At 30.8% G+C, this 14,375-nt stretch overlaps 2 protein-coding genes across 3 annotated transcripts; one reads left to right on the top strand and one right to left on the bottom strand.

Moving 5' to 3' along the window:
• Nucleotides 1–391: 391 nt before the first annotated feature.
• Nucleotides 392–3,056, bottom strand: LOC118067024 (uncharacterized). Its single transcript, XM_035083536.1, has 5 exons — nucleotides 2,747–3,056; nucleotides 1,238–1,330; nucleotides 1,050–1,147; nucleotides 841–971; nucleotides 392–757 (listed from the first exon to the last, which is right to left on the bottom strand). The coding sequence occupies exons 1-5, from the start codon at nucleotides 3,054–3,056 to the stop codon at nucleotides 613–615; spliced, it is 777 nt and encodes a 258-aa protein (XP_034939427.1). The 3' UTR covers nucleotides 392–612.
• Nucleotides 3,057–5,473: 2,417 nt separating this feature from the next.
• On the top strand, nucleotides 5,474–11,082 carry Cdk5alpha (Cdk5 activator-like protein). Of its 2 annotated transcripts, none has more exons than XM_035083524.1 (4): nucleotides 5,474–7,190; nucleotides 7,630–7,872; nucleotides 10,492–10,788; nucleotides 10,943–11,082. In XM_035083524.1, exons 1-4 carry the CDS (start codon nucleotides 6,741–6,743, stop codon nucleotides 11,036–11,038), a joined length of 1,086 nt encoding a protein of 361 aa, XP_034939415.1. In that variant the 5' UTR covers nucleotides 5,474–6,740; the 3' UTR covers nucleotides 11,039–11,082. The 2 variants fall into 2 exon arrangements, with proteins under 2 accessions (XP_034939415.1, XP_034939416.1); XM_035083525.1 differs by having other exon boundaries at nucleotides 10,492–10,850; nucleotides 10,943–11,061.
• The last annotated feature ends 3,293 nt before the right edge of the window (nucleotides 11,083–14,375 follow it).

Here is a 14,375-nt window from a genome sequence, read left to right as displayed (position 1 = left end):
CAGTTAGATTATTTGATTAACTTTAGTATTTATTATTATATTTATAATTATTAATGAATTTAATCTTAGATAGAGTAATAAATATAAAAATCAATTTAAACAATTAAACTTTTTTATTGTTAATTTGAATATCCATTATCAAAATCGTTAACTTGGCTCATTAGATAGATATAAGTAATTTTTTAACATGATTCATGTATGAAGACAATGAAACTTTTTCCAGTCAGAAAAAAATAATAATAATGATGATAATGATGCTACAATAATATAATGATGGTAATATAATAACGATGATAATGATAATTATATTGTAACAATGAAGTTAAAAGCTTCAGCGAAAATTGCAAACTTTTTATTGATTGTCTTTGTTACTGTCATTTTATTTGCCATTTGATATCTAACATTCTAAAAAGACACTTTTGAAGAGAAAAGACTACATGAAATAGAAAAGAATAAAGTGATTTGAAAATAGTACGGGCTGGATGTTTGTAGTGAATAAAAATACAGTATATTATAATTAAATGAAAAAAAAATTACTATTTAAATCACATGGTTGTCATTTACTACGTAAGATAATTTTCCTTCAGTTGCAATTCCTTTGAATACAGGAAATTACTTATGAAATTTTGAAATAACTGGGATGAAACAATCACGATAAAGTACATTGCAATCTTCACCACGAAGTCCTGCTGCTCCTGCATCATCAATAAGTCGATCCCAACCAGGTGCATGTTTTAGTGAATTTTTAACATATCGCCTTCCAAGTAAATACCATTTATTTATATCTGTTACGTCATTAATTTAATATCTACTATTAATAATATTTTTTATAATTCTTACGTTAAATATTTTGCTATTTTTATCCCTCCAGCTCCGAAATCTTCCGATAACAATCGATTTTCATAACATATTGTTCTTTGAATACATCTTACTTTTGAGTCATTGTTAAAAATATCCTGCTGCTCTGGTGTCTAAAATTTATAGAAAATTTTGAATATAGTCTCTGAATATTTTTTATTTTAATGAGTATAAAAAACTTTTCATGTTACCATATGGTCAATGTCAATAGATTGGAATAATTCTCTCCTTTTTCTAGAGGTTAATACATCAGTCATTGCATCTTTACGCTTTGTTGTCATCATAGAACCTTGAATAATAGCAAAAAGAGTCAGAAGTCCAATAAAAATACCTATAGCAGCATATTTCGATGTAAGACTTTGTACTTGATTGTTTACACCTGATGGTAAAATTGGATATACATATTCTGGATAACCATAATGACTCCAAGCTTCACTGCGATAATGCGGTAATGCAAGAGAAGGTGATTGTACTGGAAAAATTTCGAAATTACAGATATTTTTGAATACCTTAAATCATTTGGAATTTTCAGATTATTGAATTTAATTTTAAATGATGTTTTAATATTTTTTATATGCTTTAGGCTATATAAGTGCTCACTTATTATGCCTGTTGAGCGGAGCTTGAACGGCCGATTATAGACCGGTGATATTAGTGTGATTCAAATGGAATTATAAATAAAAAATTATCAGGAGCTCTTTCCACCGTGTTTCTAATCGACCCGTTAAAACTCTCTTCAACAGCCATAACAATTAAGCCCTTATATTAAACCTTTAGTACATAAAACATCATACACAACCCAAGCGAGCTATCATCGCCTTAGACAGATGACGTCGCATAAGACGTGCAGTGCGAATAATATTTCACTTAGGCCCTGGATCCATAATGTACTATTAATTTCCCAGTGGGAAGTTATAGTCATTGGTCCAATTTCGTGATATATCCCTACGTATCAAGGTCTCAAGAGTCGAATACCACAATTTTTAAGTGGATGTTTGTGTCTACCTCCACTTTTGGCCAACGAAACACATATAGACTACTCCACGACTAGGTCAGGACGATTTTTAGCGAATTATTATGAATTTTAGGCCATAAGAAGGACGGCGGAGTGTGGTAGTACACATGTGCTGATCCTGTAACACTATACTATTATTGCGTTATAATTTTAAAATATTACCTAGAATGAATTCTAGGATAATAAACCAGAGTGAGTAATAAAACAGTAGCTACTGGATAGTAGTTACAGTTTAGTATGATTATAAGTGGATTCTTACAAATTATTATTATTTTTTTCCGCTTTTAATAGTGCCTGTATTTGTCACATGTGCCCCCCCCCTCGAATTGCACCGTCCATCATACGGTCTAAAAAAATTTATTCATTAGTTAAGTGTTTCCCAGCACAATTAATTGATTTTTGGAAATGTCCCTAGAACGGAACTATAACCATTTTCGTTACGATTATCTCGAGAACAAAAAATAATATTGAGGTGGGACCGATTGCATTCAAAGCATAATCACTGAATTTAAAATTAATTAGGTTTTCAACAAAATCGGTCCAGCCATTTTTTAAGCAGAATTTTAAAAAAAGCAAATTAATTAAATTTGATAATTTATAAATTATGCTATTCATTTTTATTATAAATAGAACATATGGTATTTTTATTCTTATCACTGGGAAATTAGTCGTACGGATCTTGCGGATTACACCTAGACTTTTTTTTAAATTAAAAGATCATCAGCATGTAGGATTAATCATAAAAAAGTTTTTATTATCAAAAGAATAATTAAAAATATTTTTTTAGTTTAGAAACATTAAGATTATTTTGTTAAATCAAAAATATGTCATACAAAAAAACTTTCTTTTACAATACAATAATTTTGCAATTACCAGAGATATAATATGAAGCTGGTTCTTGCTGCTTTATTTCGGTAGAATAAGGAGATGTTTGTGTAATTTCTTGGTCACTTGGCGGCCACCATTCATTTCTTTTAGTAGTACTTGGCATACTCGTTGCAATATTATTTTGATTAATAGTGGAAATACTGTGATTATTATTATTTAAATCTGAGTTAGATTCTGAAACCACACTTTGATTCTCTACTGATGTAAATTTCGTTGGAACTGGAAGTTGTGCAAAGCTGTTATTGATAACGGTCGAGAGAAAAACTGAGAACCAAAAACTTGTTTCATACGTCATTGTCTGACTATGCAAGAGACTGATCTACAACTATCTTTAAATTCCATTTGAATTCATGATAGTCACATCACTATATTTCTGAATCCGCTGTTATATAAAATAATCATAAATGTAAATACCACCTATTTTTCTAAACAATGTCAATCATTCTGTTCGTTGAATAAATAAATAGAGATTATTTTTTCAAGAATTCCAGATGATATATACCGTTATTTACGATACGCATAAAATTTTAGTGTCAATTATTTTATCAGTTACAATAACAGATTGGTTGTTTAAGTTTATAATGTATTGTAAATAATATAATTTCCCACTATATTGTTTATCAAGTACATGATAATAATGCACAAATAAACATGAAGTCTTTCATAAAAATCGTTTTCATACGAATTTTTAGAACGGTGTTTTTTGGATTGTAGTGTATTGTTGATTTCAGAAAAATTTACATATCTAGAATAGATATAATTAAAAAATTTTCTGTAAGAATGTTCTCATTTAACTCATATTTCTGTTCTTATATTTTTAATTAACGACAAGGAGGTTTTTTATCTAGACGTAAAATTAAATAAGTTCTTTTTAATTTCAGAATCATTGTTTGATTGATAGTATTAAACATTATTATCCTAAAATTTATTCAACAATAGTATTGTAATAAGCTGTTGTGTCAGTACATATGAAAATTTAATTATTTATAATGATTGCAACTATCTTAATGCGTTAAGGAATACATAGAATTTCAAAATGCATTTAACTTTTATACATGTAGATATTATTTTGAGATTTAAAACAAACTTGTTCTTACAATTAGTGTAATTGCAATAATAATAATCTAGATAATTATATAATGTGTAGAATTATCGAGGTTTTTTTTTTTGCTAACTTTAAGAGAACTAAAATACTAGTCAATGACCATGTAATAGAACTTGGCTAATTATTGGTACCACTGGTATTTTAAACTTTAACATGTACTTTACTAGCTATAGCGTATACAATTAGATAGAAATCAAGGGCCAGAACAAAAGAAGTTGTACCAGATTATTAGTAAAAAATTTCATTGGTTAAATAGAGAATATGTAAGTTTTAATCTGATTTTCATTATTTTAATTATAAAAGTTTAAAGCACCACAAATTCGAATACCATTATTAACTGAAACATGTACTTTATCAATAAAGTAAAGAATGGATAATTATTTCAAACTTCTCTAGAATTTTCTAATGTATGTCTACTTCATGTTTTAATTTGAATTTGCAACACTGTTGGCAGAACTTCATGAAACTACCCTATGACCTAGGATCAGCGAATGAAAGTTTGATACTCTGTTTTTGTTCTTGACATGAAATAGAAATAGGAGAATACAGTTTATAGGTTGCAGATCAACGACAATATATTATATTAGCACGGTATCAGTAACAACAATAATGACACTATTGTAGTAGATCGTGAATCGGGGTCACATCGATACTTAGCAAGAGAAAAAAGGGAGGTCGCTGGTTTCACGCCAACGCGATCTGCGAGAAAATATTATTTTTAGAATTCTTTTTTATTTAAATTTTTACTAAGCATACTTTTTGGTTTATTTTTTTTTTTTTTTTTTTTTTTTTACTAAAAATAAAGTAGCAAATAAAAAAAAAGGTCCACATTAGTTAATATTAAATGGCTAGAAAATTTTCAGACCAGTTGTTATTAGTAATGAGAAAAGAGATTTCAATAAAATTTACATTTTGTGGTAAAGTGTTCAAATGATCAAAAAGAATATCCTAAGTGATTTATTTTTGATAGGTGATCAGATGATTTATAACAATTTATCAAACTACCTTATTTATTTTTGTTAACTACTATATTTATTGTTTTTATTACATTATTATCATCGATAATATTATGTTTTTAAAAATTTTTAATACTTATATCAAAATATATTATTTTTATTTTTTAGATTTATTTATGATGTGATGAAATAACAGTTATATGAAAAAGTCACTCTAACGACTTTCGGGCTTGAAATCGCATTAGTTATAATATAATCTAAGGGGTTTTTTATTAGAAAGTTTCAATAGTTTCCTCTAGTCCAGACAAGACTATAGAGCGCTTATTATACTTCAATTTTCTGTATTTACTTAGCTGTTGATTTTTCTGGAGAAAAAATAATCAAGGTTTTTAGGAAAAGCATCATGCCACTGACTTGAAAGAGATTGCAATAAGAGGAATGTCTCAACATGACGTGTTCTATCATACCTTCTAATCGACTTCTCTTTTTTTATCATTTTTTCTTCTTTTTCCTTTTGCAGCCTTCTCTTATCTCTTTGCCACCCCCAACAATTGACGTTTGCGTTTATCGAACGAGTGCGCGCGCATGAAATCTAAAAGGGACGTACAGTGTACGTCTTGGTTGTCCAAGAGGGCAAAATACCATATTCTGGCAGCGCACGATAGCGACGACGAACTCCGTCGACGCTTTCATTTTGATTTTGTGTTGACCGGGGTTCCGAAAAACGATAAAATTCCAAAAATAAATAGAAAAGTATATCTAGAAGTAGTGACATAGCCATTTTAAATACAAGTTTGTGAATTTTAGGAGTAAAGTAATCATTTATTAACTATTTTTATCTATGAACTCAAAAATCAGAAATAAATCATTTTCAATAATTAGTTTCATTTAAAAAGTTGTTTATGCGTTTTATGAATTATGTATAAGCTATACAATAAAATCATTCACTGTGAACGTGACGAATTTTTGGTTTAAGTGAATAGTGATACGTCTTGAAAAGGTTTCTACATAAGTAATTTGATGAACAGAATTTATCTAATTATTAAGTAAAAGCATGCTTAAAAAAAAGTTTTAAAACTCAATTTATGAAAATAACTAAATTCATTCGAGGGCTGAGATTCATGTTCGCCATTTCGTCTACTTGTTTCTGAACTTAATTCATCCATCAAATGTTTGATACTGCTACGTGATTCATATCTAAACATAAAAAGACATAATTACATAGAAAATATTACCAGCATTGTTAATAAAAGAAAGCTACTCGTGTTTCCTTATTTCGAAAACAATTTCAAATTTAAGTAGCAATTTTTTCAATTGATTCGTTGCTTTTTGTGGCAGACGTACGTCTTGTTTTGTGTATTGATCGTACGCCATATTCGTCGCGGCGCGCTCTCCATCGAGAGAGGGTGCGTAAGCGACGAGAGAAATTTGAGGTGGTTAAGAGGACCGTGAATAGTGTGTGGTGATTAAGAAAAAAAATCCTATTAAAAAGGAAAGTACAATAGAAACATAAGAAAGAAACTTATTGCAAGTAGTGTGTTAGAAAAAAAAGGTAAAAGGCGTCGCCAGGCTGGGAGGTCGTCTGAGTGAAGTGGTGGGTCCCGTCGTGGAGGAGGCCATAGAGCCAGGGGATGCAACCTCGCTGACGGGACCCTCAAGGGAAGCCTCGATACCTAAGGCTCCTCCACCACCACCGCCTCCACGAATTACTACTCCAAGTCCGTCTAGATCGCCTCCCCCGACACCACCTTCACAACAATCACAGCAACAACATCATCAACTCCAAATACATTTACAGTCACATGGACAAACATTAGTTAAAAGCCAAAGTCAAGCACAAATTCAAAGCCATTCTTGTTCGCAGCCACATCAGCTGCAACATCAAATAAGTGAACCAATACAAAATCAAACTACAGTTATGGGTACTGTCTTATCATTGAGTCCAAAAGACCGCCGGAGCTCTGTATATCCGCCGATTGGTCATCAACACTCGACAGATTTCACACTCAATAATTTCAATTATGAGCAACTGAATAATGCCAAAAATCGTGAAAATAAAAATGTCGTGGTTGTTGCGCCGGCAGCCACGGTGAACAATCATCCACCGATAAATAATAATAATACTTTACAAAATATTAATATTAATCTTAATAACAATGACAATGCAAGAATTATTTCTGAAAAAAATGCATTAGAGAAAAATTTAAAAAAGCACTCCTTATTTATTAATGCTTGGTCTTGGAAACGATTTAGTACAATTAATAATAATAAAAAGAAATTGGATAATAAAAATAAAAATATTACTTTTCGTCAACCATTAGACAACATTCCAATTGTTGATAAAAATAAGAATATTCAAACTCCACAGGTAAATATTTGTTGTTACATTTTAGTTATTAATTATTCTACATGAATTAAGTCGTTAAAGTTATTAAATACTAAAATTAAAATCAACACAGTAAACTTCTTATTTAAGTTAGTTCTTAAATTTCACATTTATTTATTTTATTTAATAAATTTATTCTTCATCAAGGTAAATAAAAATAATTTTGATGACTGCTTCATGAAACAAAACTTGGAGATGTAATCTGAGAATTGGTCCACATGGGAAAATTTATTCAGAAACTATATAAATCTATATAATAATTCAATTATAAATTTCATTGTTTTAGATTGTTTCTGAATAGTTTTCATTGAAATAGTGTCATAAATATTCTAATCTTCAATTTAGGGTTCATGAATACTTTGAAATTTCGAATAGTTAGTCTAATAATAAAACTGATGAAATTTTTATGATATATTTCTAGACAAAAGCACCAACATCAAATAATAATCATGCAATGCACAATCCCAAATGTGAGAAGATCGCAGAACGATCTCAACCCGCAGGATCTCGTAAAACAGTTATCCAAGCATCGACATCAGAATTGCTCAGATGTTTTGGTGTTTATCTTCATGAAAAATGTACACGATTACGAGATTTCCAAGCTGGCGATGCTGTCATGTGGCTTAGAACTGTCGATAGAAGTTTACTTCTCCAGGGATGGCAGGTAAATATTATTCAGCACACATGGTGAATTCAATAACACTTGTAAGCTTTGGTTTACTTTTAATATTAATTGAAATTATGAATCAATATTTATGGAATTTTTTTATTACTATTCAATTGTTAAACTATGGCACCAGCCACCTATAATTAAGCAGCTGGCTGATACTGCACATTACTTTCGGTAAATATTGATTGATATTCTGGGAAACTCGAAATAAAAATGACGGTAAAAATATTCAATCATATCACATAAAAGATATTTTTCTACTAAGAAAATTAAACAATTAACTATTTTAATATGGTATAAAGATGAACAAACTTTTTTTTTCATTTTTCAGGATTGCTCAGTAAAATAGCATGTAAATTTTTTTGTAAATGTCACAATATTTAAATTTAAACTAATAATATTCTACAACTCCGCCAGGATATTTTGCATTGAAAGTTTTTTACATAAATTATTTTTAAAATGTTCCAGAAACACTCAAGTTCACAATGACTGAAAATAAAAAAAAAATTAACTTTGAATAGAGTGAATAGAAACTTAAAAAGAGTTAAAAAAATTATATTTTAATAGCTAGTATGAATTCACAGAGAGTTTTCCTTGGAGTTTTCGCAAACCCTTGAAATAATTTTAGTAAAGCAACATAATGTATATTAATTTGTCGTTTATTTGTGCATTGTGTTTAATAATGATTTTTATTTTTACACAACCTTGAAAAAATTGGTAACAGGAATTAAAATAAAAAATTAATGAATAATGATTGAACTACTGTGGTTCATATCAACACGTGTCACATTAAGTCAATAATTTTTATCTTCCCAAGATACTAAATTACTATTCAAGTGTCATCAGAGATTTCTAGTTACACTAATCTACTGCCTGATTGTTGAAAATTTAGTAAAAATTACTTTAGAAACTTGACATAACAATAACTTGAGATTTTATACACCATGAAGTTTTTTAATCACAAAATTCACTTAAAACAATGGTTTTTTTATTTTTAAAACCTTTAAAATATTATGATATGTCATTCTGTAATTATTGTTTCAACAATTTTATTGATGCTAGAGTTAAGAATGATCGTTTTACCACAGTGATAATGAAATGAATAAAATAATCATTTTATGATATTCTTAAAATAGAATGTCACATGTTATTTATTATTTTTTAAAACGTGACGGTGTTATTATACGCAGTTAATCTGATTTTTGATAAACGGAATAATTTAGTTTTCACTTAAAGTGCTTAATCTCATTATTAACAACTGGATTGAGCTAATGTAACATCATTATTCATTTTTAATGATATACATGTGTATATTATCAATACATGTTTTATTTAACAAATTAATTGCATTTTTTTTTAATATTTTAATATTATTCTTCAATATTTGTTAATTATTTTGTAATTTTATAACTGAAATTAAGTCAAGTTTAAAATTGCACGTTCGATATTGTTAACAACCACATTATAAAAAATTAAGTGAATAATAAGAAGGGTAACGAATCGTGTTTTTACACCCCCGTTGGTACTCATTAACGCTTAAATACGTGGGTGACTATTACGAAAAAATAAAATATCTTTTATCCATATTTATATGGATGTTCTGCTGATGTATTAATATTGATGAGATTTCAAAAATATTTCCTATAATACTTTTTCTGAATAAAAATCAATTTTCATGAAAATGATTCCAAATGAAAGTTCATTTATTTCAATTTTTAATTAACTTTGAATAAAATAAATGAGCTTGTAAATGAGTAAATGACAGAATTTTTTATCTAAAAAGTATGTCAATGAAGGTGGTTTTATAGATTTTATATTAATTTTTAATAGAAAAAGGCAGTAAAAAAGCTTCATAAAAAAATGATCCATAGCAATTTTAATATAGTATTAGGGGCATCGATCTAATCAGCAAGTTACCGTAGAGATCTGCCGAGTTTACAAGAATATATTTATACTATATGTATGCTGGATAGTACATGATGTTGTTCACGTTCAACCATCGCAATATCTTCTACATCGGGCTAATAAGGGGCACGTGTTTATTCATTCTATACTCCCTACATCGTAACTTGAAGCTTTGCTTTCACGGTCTACTCGACGTAGTCTAAATCGACCAGCACACTCCAATTCACTAATGACAATGGAGGATCAAGCTATTTCTCTAGAGCGAAGAAACATGCCTGGATAATTCTGTCGACAATTTAAGCTATAAACGTAAAAGTAGCATGAAATAATAAACAATAGAAAATAATAAATAAATAAAAAATGATATTTACATTTCAAAAGAAATATCGTAAAATCATTTCTAATTAATTAATAAACGACTAATTGATGTATCGCAGTATTTTCAGAGAATATCATATAATTACAGTCATAGCCAACTGGGGAAAATAACATTTATTTAATTTAAACGAAAATTACAGATCGTTGTTATCTTAATTGACTGTTATTTCAATTAATAATTAATCATTTTCATCATAATAATTTTTATTCAATATCTTCAGTATTAGGTACATTTTTTTCCGTATAAATATGCTTTTAATGATTAAAACAATTCGAAAATAAGGTTAATTAAAAACGCAAATACAACTATTATTTTTAATTTTGTTTCAGGATGTTGCTTTTATAAATCCGGCAAATGTGGTATTCGTTTATATGCTGGTGCGTGAATTAGTAGATGGTGAAGAAGCATCAGAAAGAGAACTACAAGCTACTGTGCTAACATGCTTGTATCTAAGCTACAGCTATATGGGCAACGAAATTAGCTACCCACTAAAACCATTCTTGGTGGAAGACAGCAAGGACAAATTTTGGGATCGATGTTTGTTGATTGTCAATCGACTAAGTTCCAAGATGTTACGTATCAACAGCGAGCCTGGATTCTTCACGGAAATATTCACCGAGCTCAAGGTATATGACACCCTTTGGAGGCGTCCATCACAGAACGTGGGGCTATAAAATCGAAAGAGCTTGTACGTAAGGACGCCTCGTTCACCAAAAATGAAAAAATATTTAATTTAAAATGTAAAACAAAACAGTAACCAGTTAAATAATTTTGTAACAGGCCTGTGGAACCGGAGATCATAGCAACCTCACTGGTAGTAGCCTCGATCGAAACCTCGTTGTCTCCGGAGTCGCCGTTCCCACCAAGGCGGCTTGACAAAGCTACAGAGAACTCTTGGGCCGTATTGCAAGAAACGAATGCCATTTTGAGCCCTTCTGACATCCTCCGAGGCGATCAAGAATCGCCATCGCAGCATGACGAGTCGTTGTTGCCGTCAACACTACCTCCGGTCCCGTCCACATCTGGTGCATCAACGCAACAGCACGTTTCACAGCAGCAACTTCTAGAGCTTCCTGGTCAACAACAATTAGATCAACGACGAATAAGTGGTGGAATATCTGGCCGTTGTCCAGATTGTGGTAAAAAACGTGAAGATACAATTTCATACACTATCGAAGATCTTGATGCAGTTGATTCAGCACCTCTTGAAAGCAGTTTCGCTAATTTAATTTGTACGTGTGATAGTACTACAGTTAAAGGGCCACCTGAGATAGCCGAACATTCTCCCAAACCTCACCCTGATTTACGTAAATACCGGAGTGTAGAAACTTCAAGATGGTCAGGACATTTCTTATCTCCCAATGACATTACTTGGGATCTTAAACGACAATCTAGTACAGCAGAATATCGATGGGCTCTTCATACATCGAAAACGGACATAGATCTTTCTCGGCGTACCAAGTGTAGTTGTCATGATCTTACGCCCGAAGAAAAAAAACATCCAGAACGAGGTGACTTGAGGAAACACCACAGTGCTGAAACTGATAAATGGTCATTACCTCCTGATCACTTAAAAACACCTTACGATTTGCGAAAGCATTTGAGTGATGCTTCAGGAATGGCTCGTGAGAGTTTACCACCAACATCGAAGACACTACAAATACCAGAAGTTATGCCTAATCCTAAACCACGGTGTACATGTCCGAAACCGAGAATGTTATCATCTTCACCTGTCGATGAGAAAAAAACTCAGATATTCAAAAATACAGAAAACAAAACAATATTTACTCAATCTTTATCATCAGAAGAACCTGATTCTGTTATGGAGAAACCAGAGCTTAAAAAACATGGTAGCGAAGATGTTAAAGCCCCTGTCACTAAAAAAGAACGAGGGAAACTTGTCCAACAGAAAGCTATTGTAGGATCTTTCAAAAAATGGGAGCCAAAGGAAAGAACTATGAATTCTGAAGAAACACGAAAAATTCAAAGATCCAAATGGGCTGGTATGGCACATTTTTCTCTACAACCAGAAAAAAAAGAAATAAAAATAGGTGATCCTAAGAGTAAAAGTATGAAAGAAAAACAACGTTATAGCGTAAGAAGGAGCTTATCGCCCGATCCAGATCCTAGACAAATAGTTAGGGTAAATAGTCGTATTGTTAAACGTTTAATTTCACCAGAAATTACAATTACTGATGCAAAATGGGCACCTTATGAAGGATACTCGCCATTGCCTTGTGTAGGAATTAAAAAGCGTGAACCAAAGAGAATTAGTGAAATCAAATGGACGCCGTATGATGGATCGGTTTCAGAATTAAGTATTCTAGAGGTACCAGAGCCTCAAGATGAAACAGATATTATTGATGACACATATCATATTACACCAACGTGTCACCCACCACCAGCAGCACCAACGCTTAAGAAAGAAGATGAAGATGAAGAAGAACGAGCACGTTGGAGATTTCTTAACCAAGTGTCACCGTTTCCCATTTATCAAGGTGCATGGAACGATGAATCTCCGGTACCAAGTCCATCCAGAACGATGACACCGGAATATATTGAACCCTCTATTTGGGAGCCAATTCCAGTGTCGCCGAGTCCGATACAAATAATATTACCATCACCTGTTCAAGCACCTGTCAAATCTTATAAAGAATCGAAACGGAAAAAGTTACGTAGTAAGGCAGAAAATGTTCAAATGAAAGAGGAAAAGTTAACATCACCAAAAACCATTACGAGGTCTACTAGTGAAGAACCTAAAAGTCGACAACGACCATTTTTAACTCGTTCTAAAGCACTTCTAGAGGTTCCTCGCAAAGGTATCGATTTAACTAAACGTTCACACAGTGAAGAAGTACCAAGATATCATTCTAAAGCAACTCATCGTGGTCCCACTCGAGCCAGAAGTGAAGAATCTTCACGATATCCTTGGGATGAATCGGAAGTTCGTCAATATGTGACAACTGTTTAAAATACTTTACACTGCCTGCGGTGATTAGCAATGATGCGATTTTGTGGATTTTTTTGGCTCACCTTTGTTTCGTTTATTATAAGGTTGGCCCTAAACAACTCGACATTGACTACGTTCGGCGGCCTACGCATGTTTCAACAATACGGATGATGCAGATCAATGATGATGATAATAGTATTGTTAATAATGTTATTAAATAAGCGATTAAGAAGACACAAAAGTACTGGAAATGTTGATAATTGTGGGTATTTATCTGCTCAGGGGACATTTATAGCGAGGCTTGGGTGTAGTCTGTAGTGCAGGGAACGTAGAAAAATTCATTTACATTCGTATGAGCTTGTTTATGTAAATTACAACGAGAAGACGTTGTGATGATCCATTTTAAGAATATGACGACAAGTAGATTATCGTGATATACAATTATATTCATGATACTTATCATTGATAATTGATGAATAATAGTAAACTAAACAATTGAAATGTAAGTAGACACGGTAAAAAGTTGATTATAGTACTATAAACATAATATATAGTACTTAATTAATATCTGATAAATTATTATTATAATTGCCTGCTCAGTATATTTTAAACTATAAGAATACAATCATAAAATTTTAGTGAAAAAAGTTTTTAATAAACAATTACAACATGGTAAATAAATTGATCTCGTTACAGAGATAAGATGGTTGAATAAACGATTTGTTCGCACTTATAGCGAAGTAAAACTATGTTATTAACTTTTTTCATAATAAACAAGTGCAAGTATTGAGTGATATGCATAAACATAGAATAAAGAATTATTTAAAAAAACTCGTATCATGTTTTATATATATACAATTATAAATATATATATATATATATATATATAAAACTACATGTGGACTATATATTAATCATGTAACAGTCCTGTGCCGGGCCGTGCAATATTAAATAGAACCTGACTCAATTTTTGAATGTAAGTAGTCTTGAAGATAAGCCTTTTTTTGTTTCATCGACTATTTTTTGACATTATTCTTTTTTGGCCATTTATATTTAATCATCTTTATTTCAATACTCATATCTGTTATTCTACTACATACTATGACATACGAATAAAATTATTACGATTTAGTATCATTATAAAAGATATTGCAAACAACATTTCTATTTATTTGTATCAGATATGTAATCAAAAATGAGTTGCGATTATAATATTATTCCATTATTTTACCATATCTGTGATGATCGATATTTTTTTTAGTT

This window comes from Chelonus insularis, unplaced genomic scaffold, assembly GCF_013357705.1.
Source record: "Chelonus insularis isolate UGA/USDA-ARS -01 unplaced genomic scaffold, ASM1335770v1 contig_359_pilon, whole genome shotgun sequence".
Classification (NCBI taxonomy): Eukaryota; Metazoa; Arthropoda; class Insecta; order Hymenoptera; family Braconidae; genus Chelonus; species Chelonus insularis.
The sequence above is the reverse complement of the archived record's forward strand: the minus strand, read 5'-3'. Positions and strand labels throughout refer to the sequence as shown.

What these genes read in the sequence shown, in the direction of transcription:
- LOC118067024 (XM_035083536.1), bottom strand. Translation starts at nt 3,056, where the DNA reads ATGACGTATGAAACAAGTTTTTGGTTCTCAGTTTTTCTCTCGACCGTT. An exon ending in AGCTTCATATTATATCTCTG is followed by an intron (nt 1,331 to 2,746) that starts GTAATTGCAAAA and finishes AAATTTTTCCAG; the next exon opens with TACAATCACCTTCTCTTGCA. An exon ending in CTATTGACATTGACCATATG is followed by an intron (nt 972 to 1,049) that starts GTAACATGAAAA and finishes TATAAATTTTAG; the next exon opens with ACACCAGAGCAGCAGGATAT.
- Cdk5alpha (XM_035083524.1), top strand. Translation starts at nt 6,741, where the DNA reads ATGGGTACTGTCTTATCATTGAGTCCAAAAGACCGCCGGAGCTCTGTA. An exon ending in AGAATATTCAAACTCCACAG is followed by an intron (nt 7,191 to 7,629) that starts GTAAATATTTGT and finishes ATATATTTCTAG; the next exon opens with ACAAAAGCACCAACATCAAA. An exon ending in TACTTCTCCAGGGATGGCAG is followed by an intron (nt 7,873 to 10,491) that starts GTAAATATTATT and finishes ATTTTGTTTCAG; the next exon opens with GATGTTGCTTTTATAAATCC.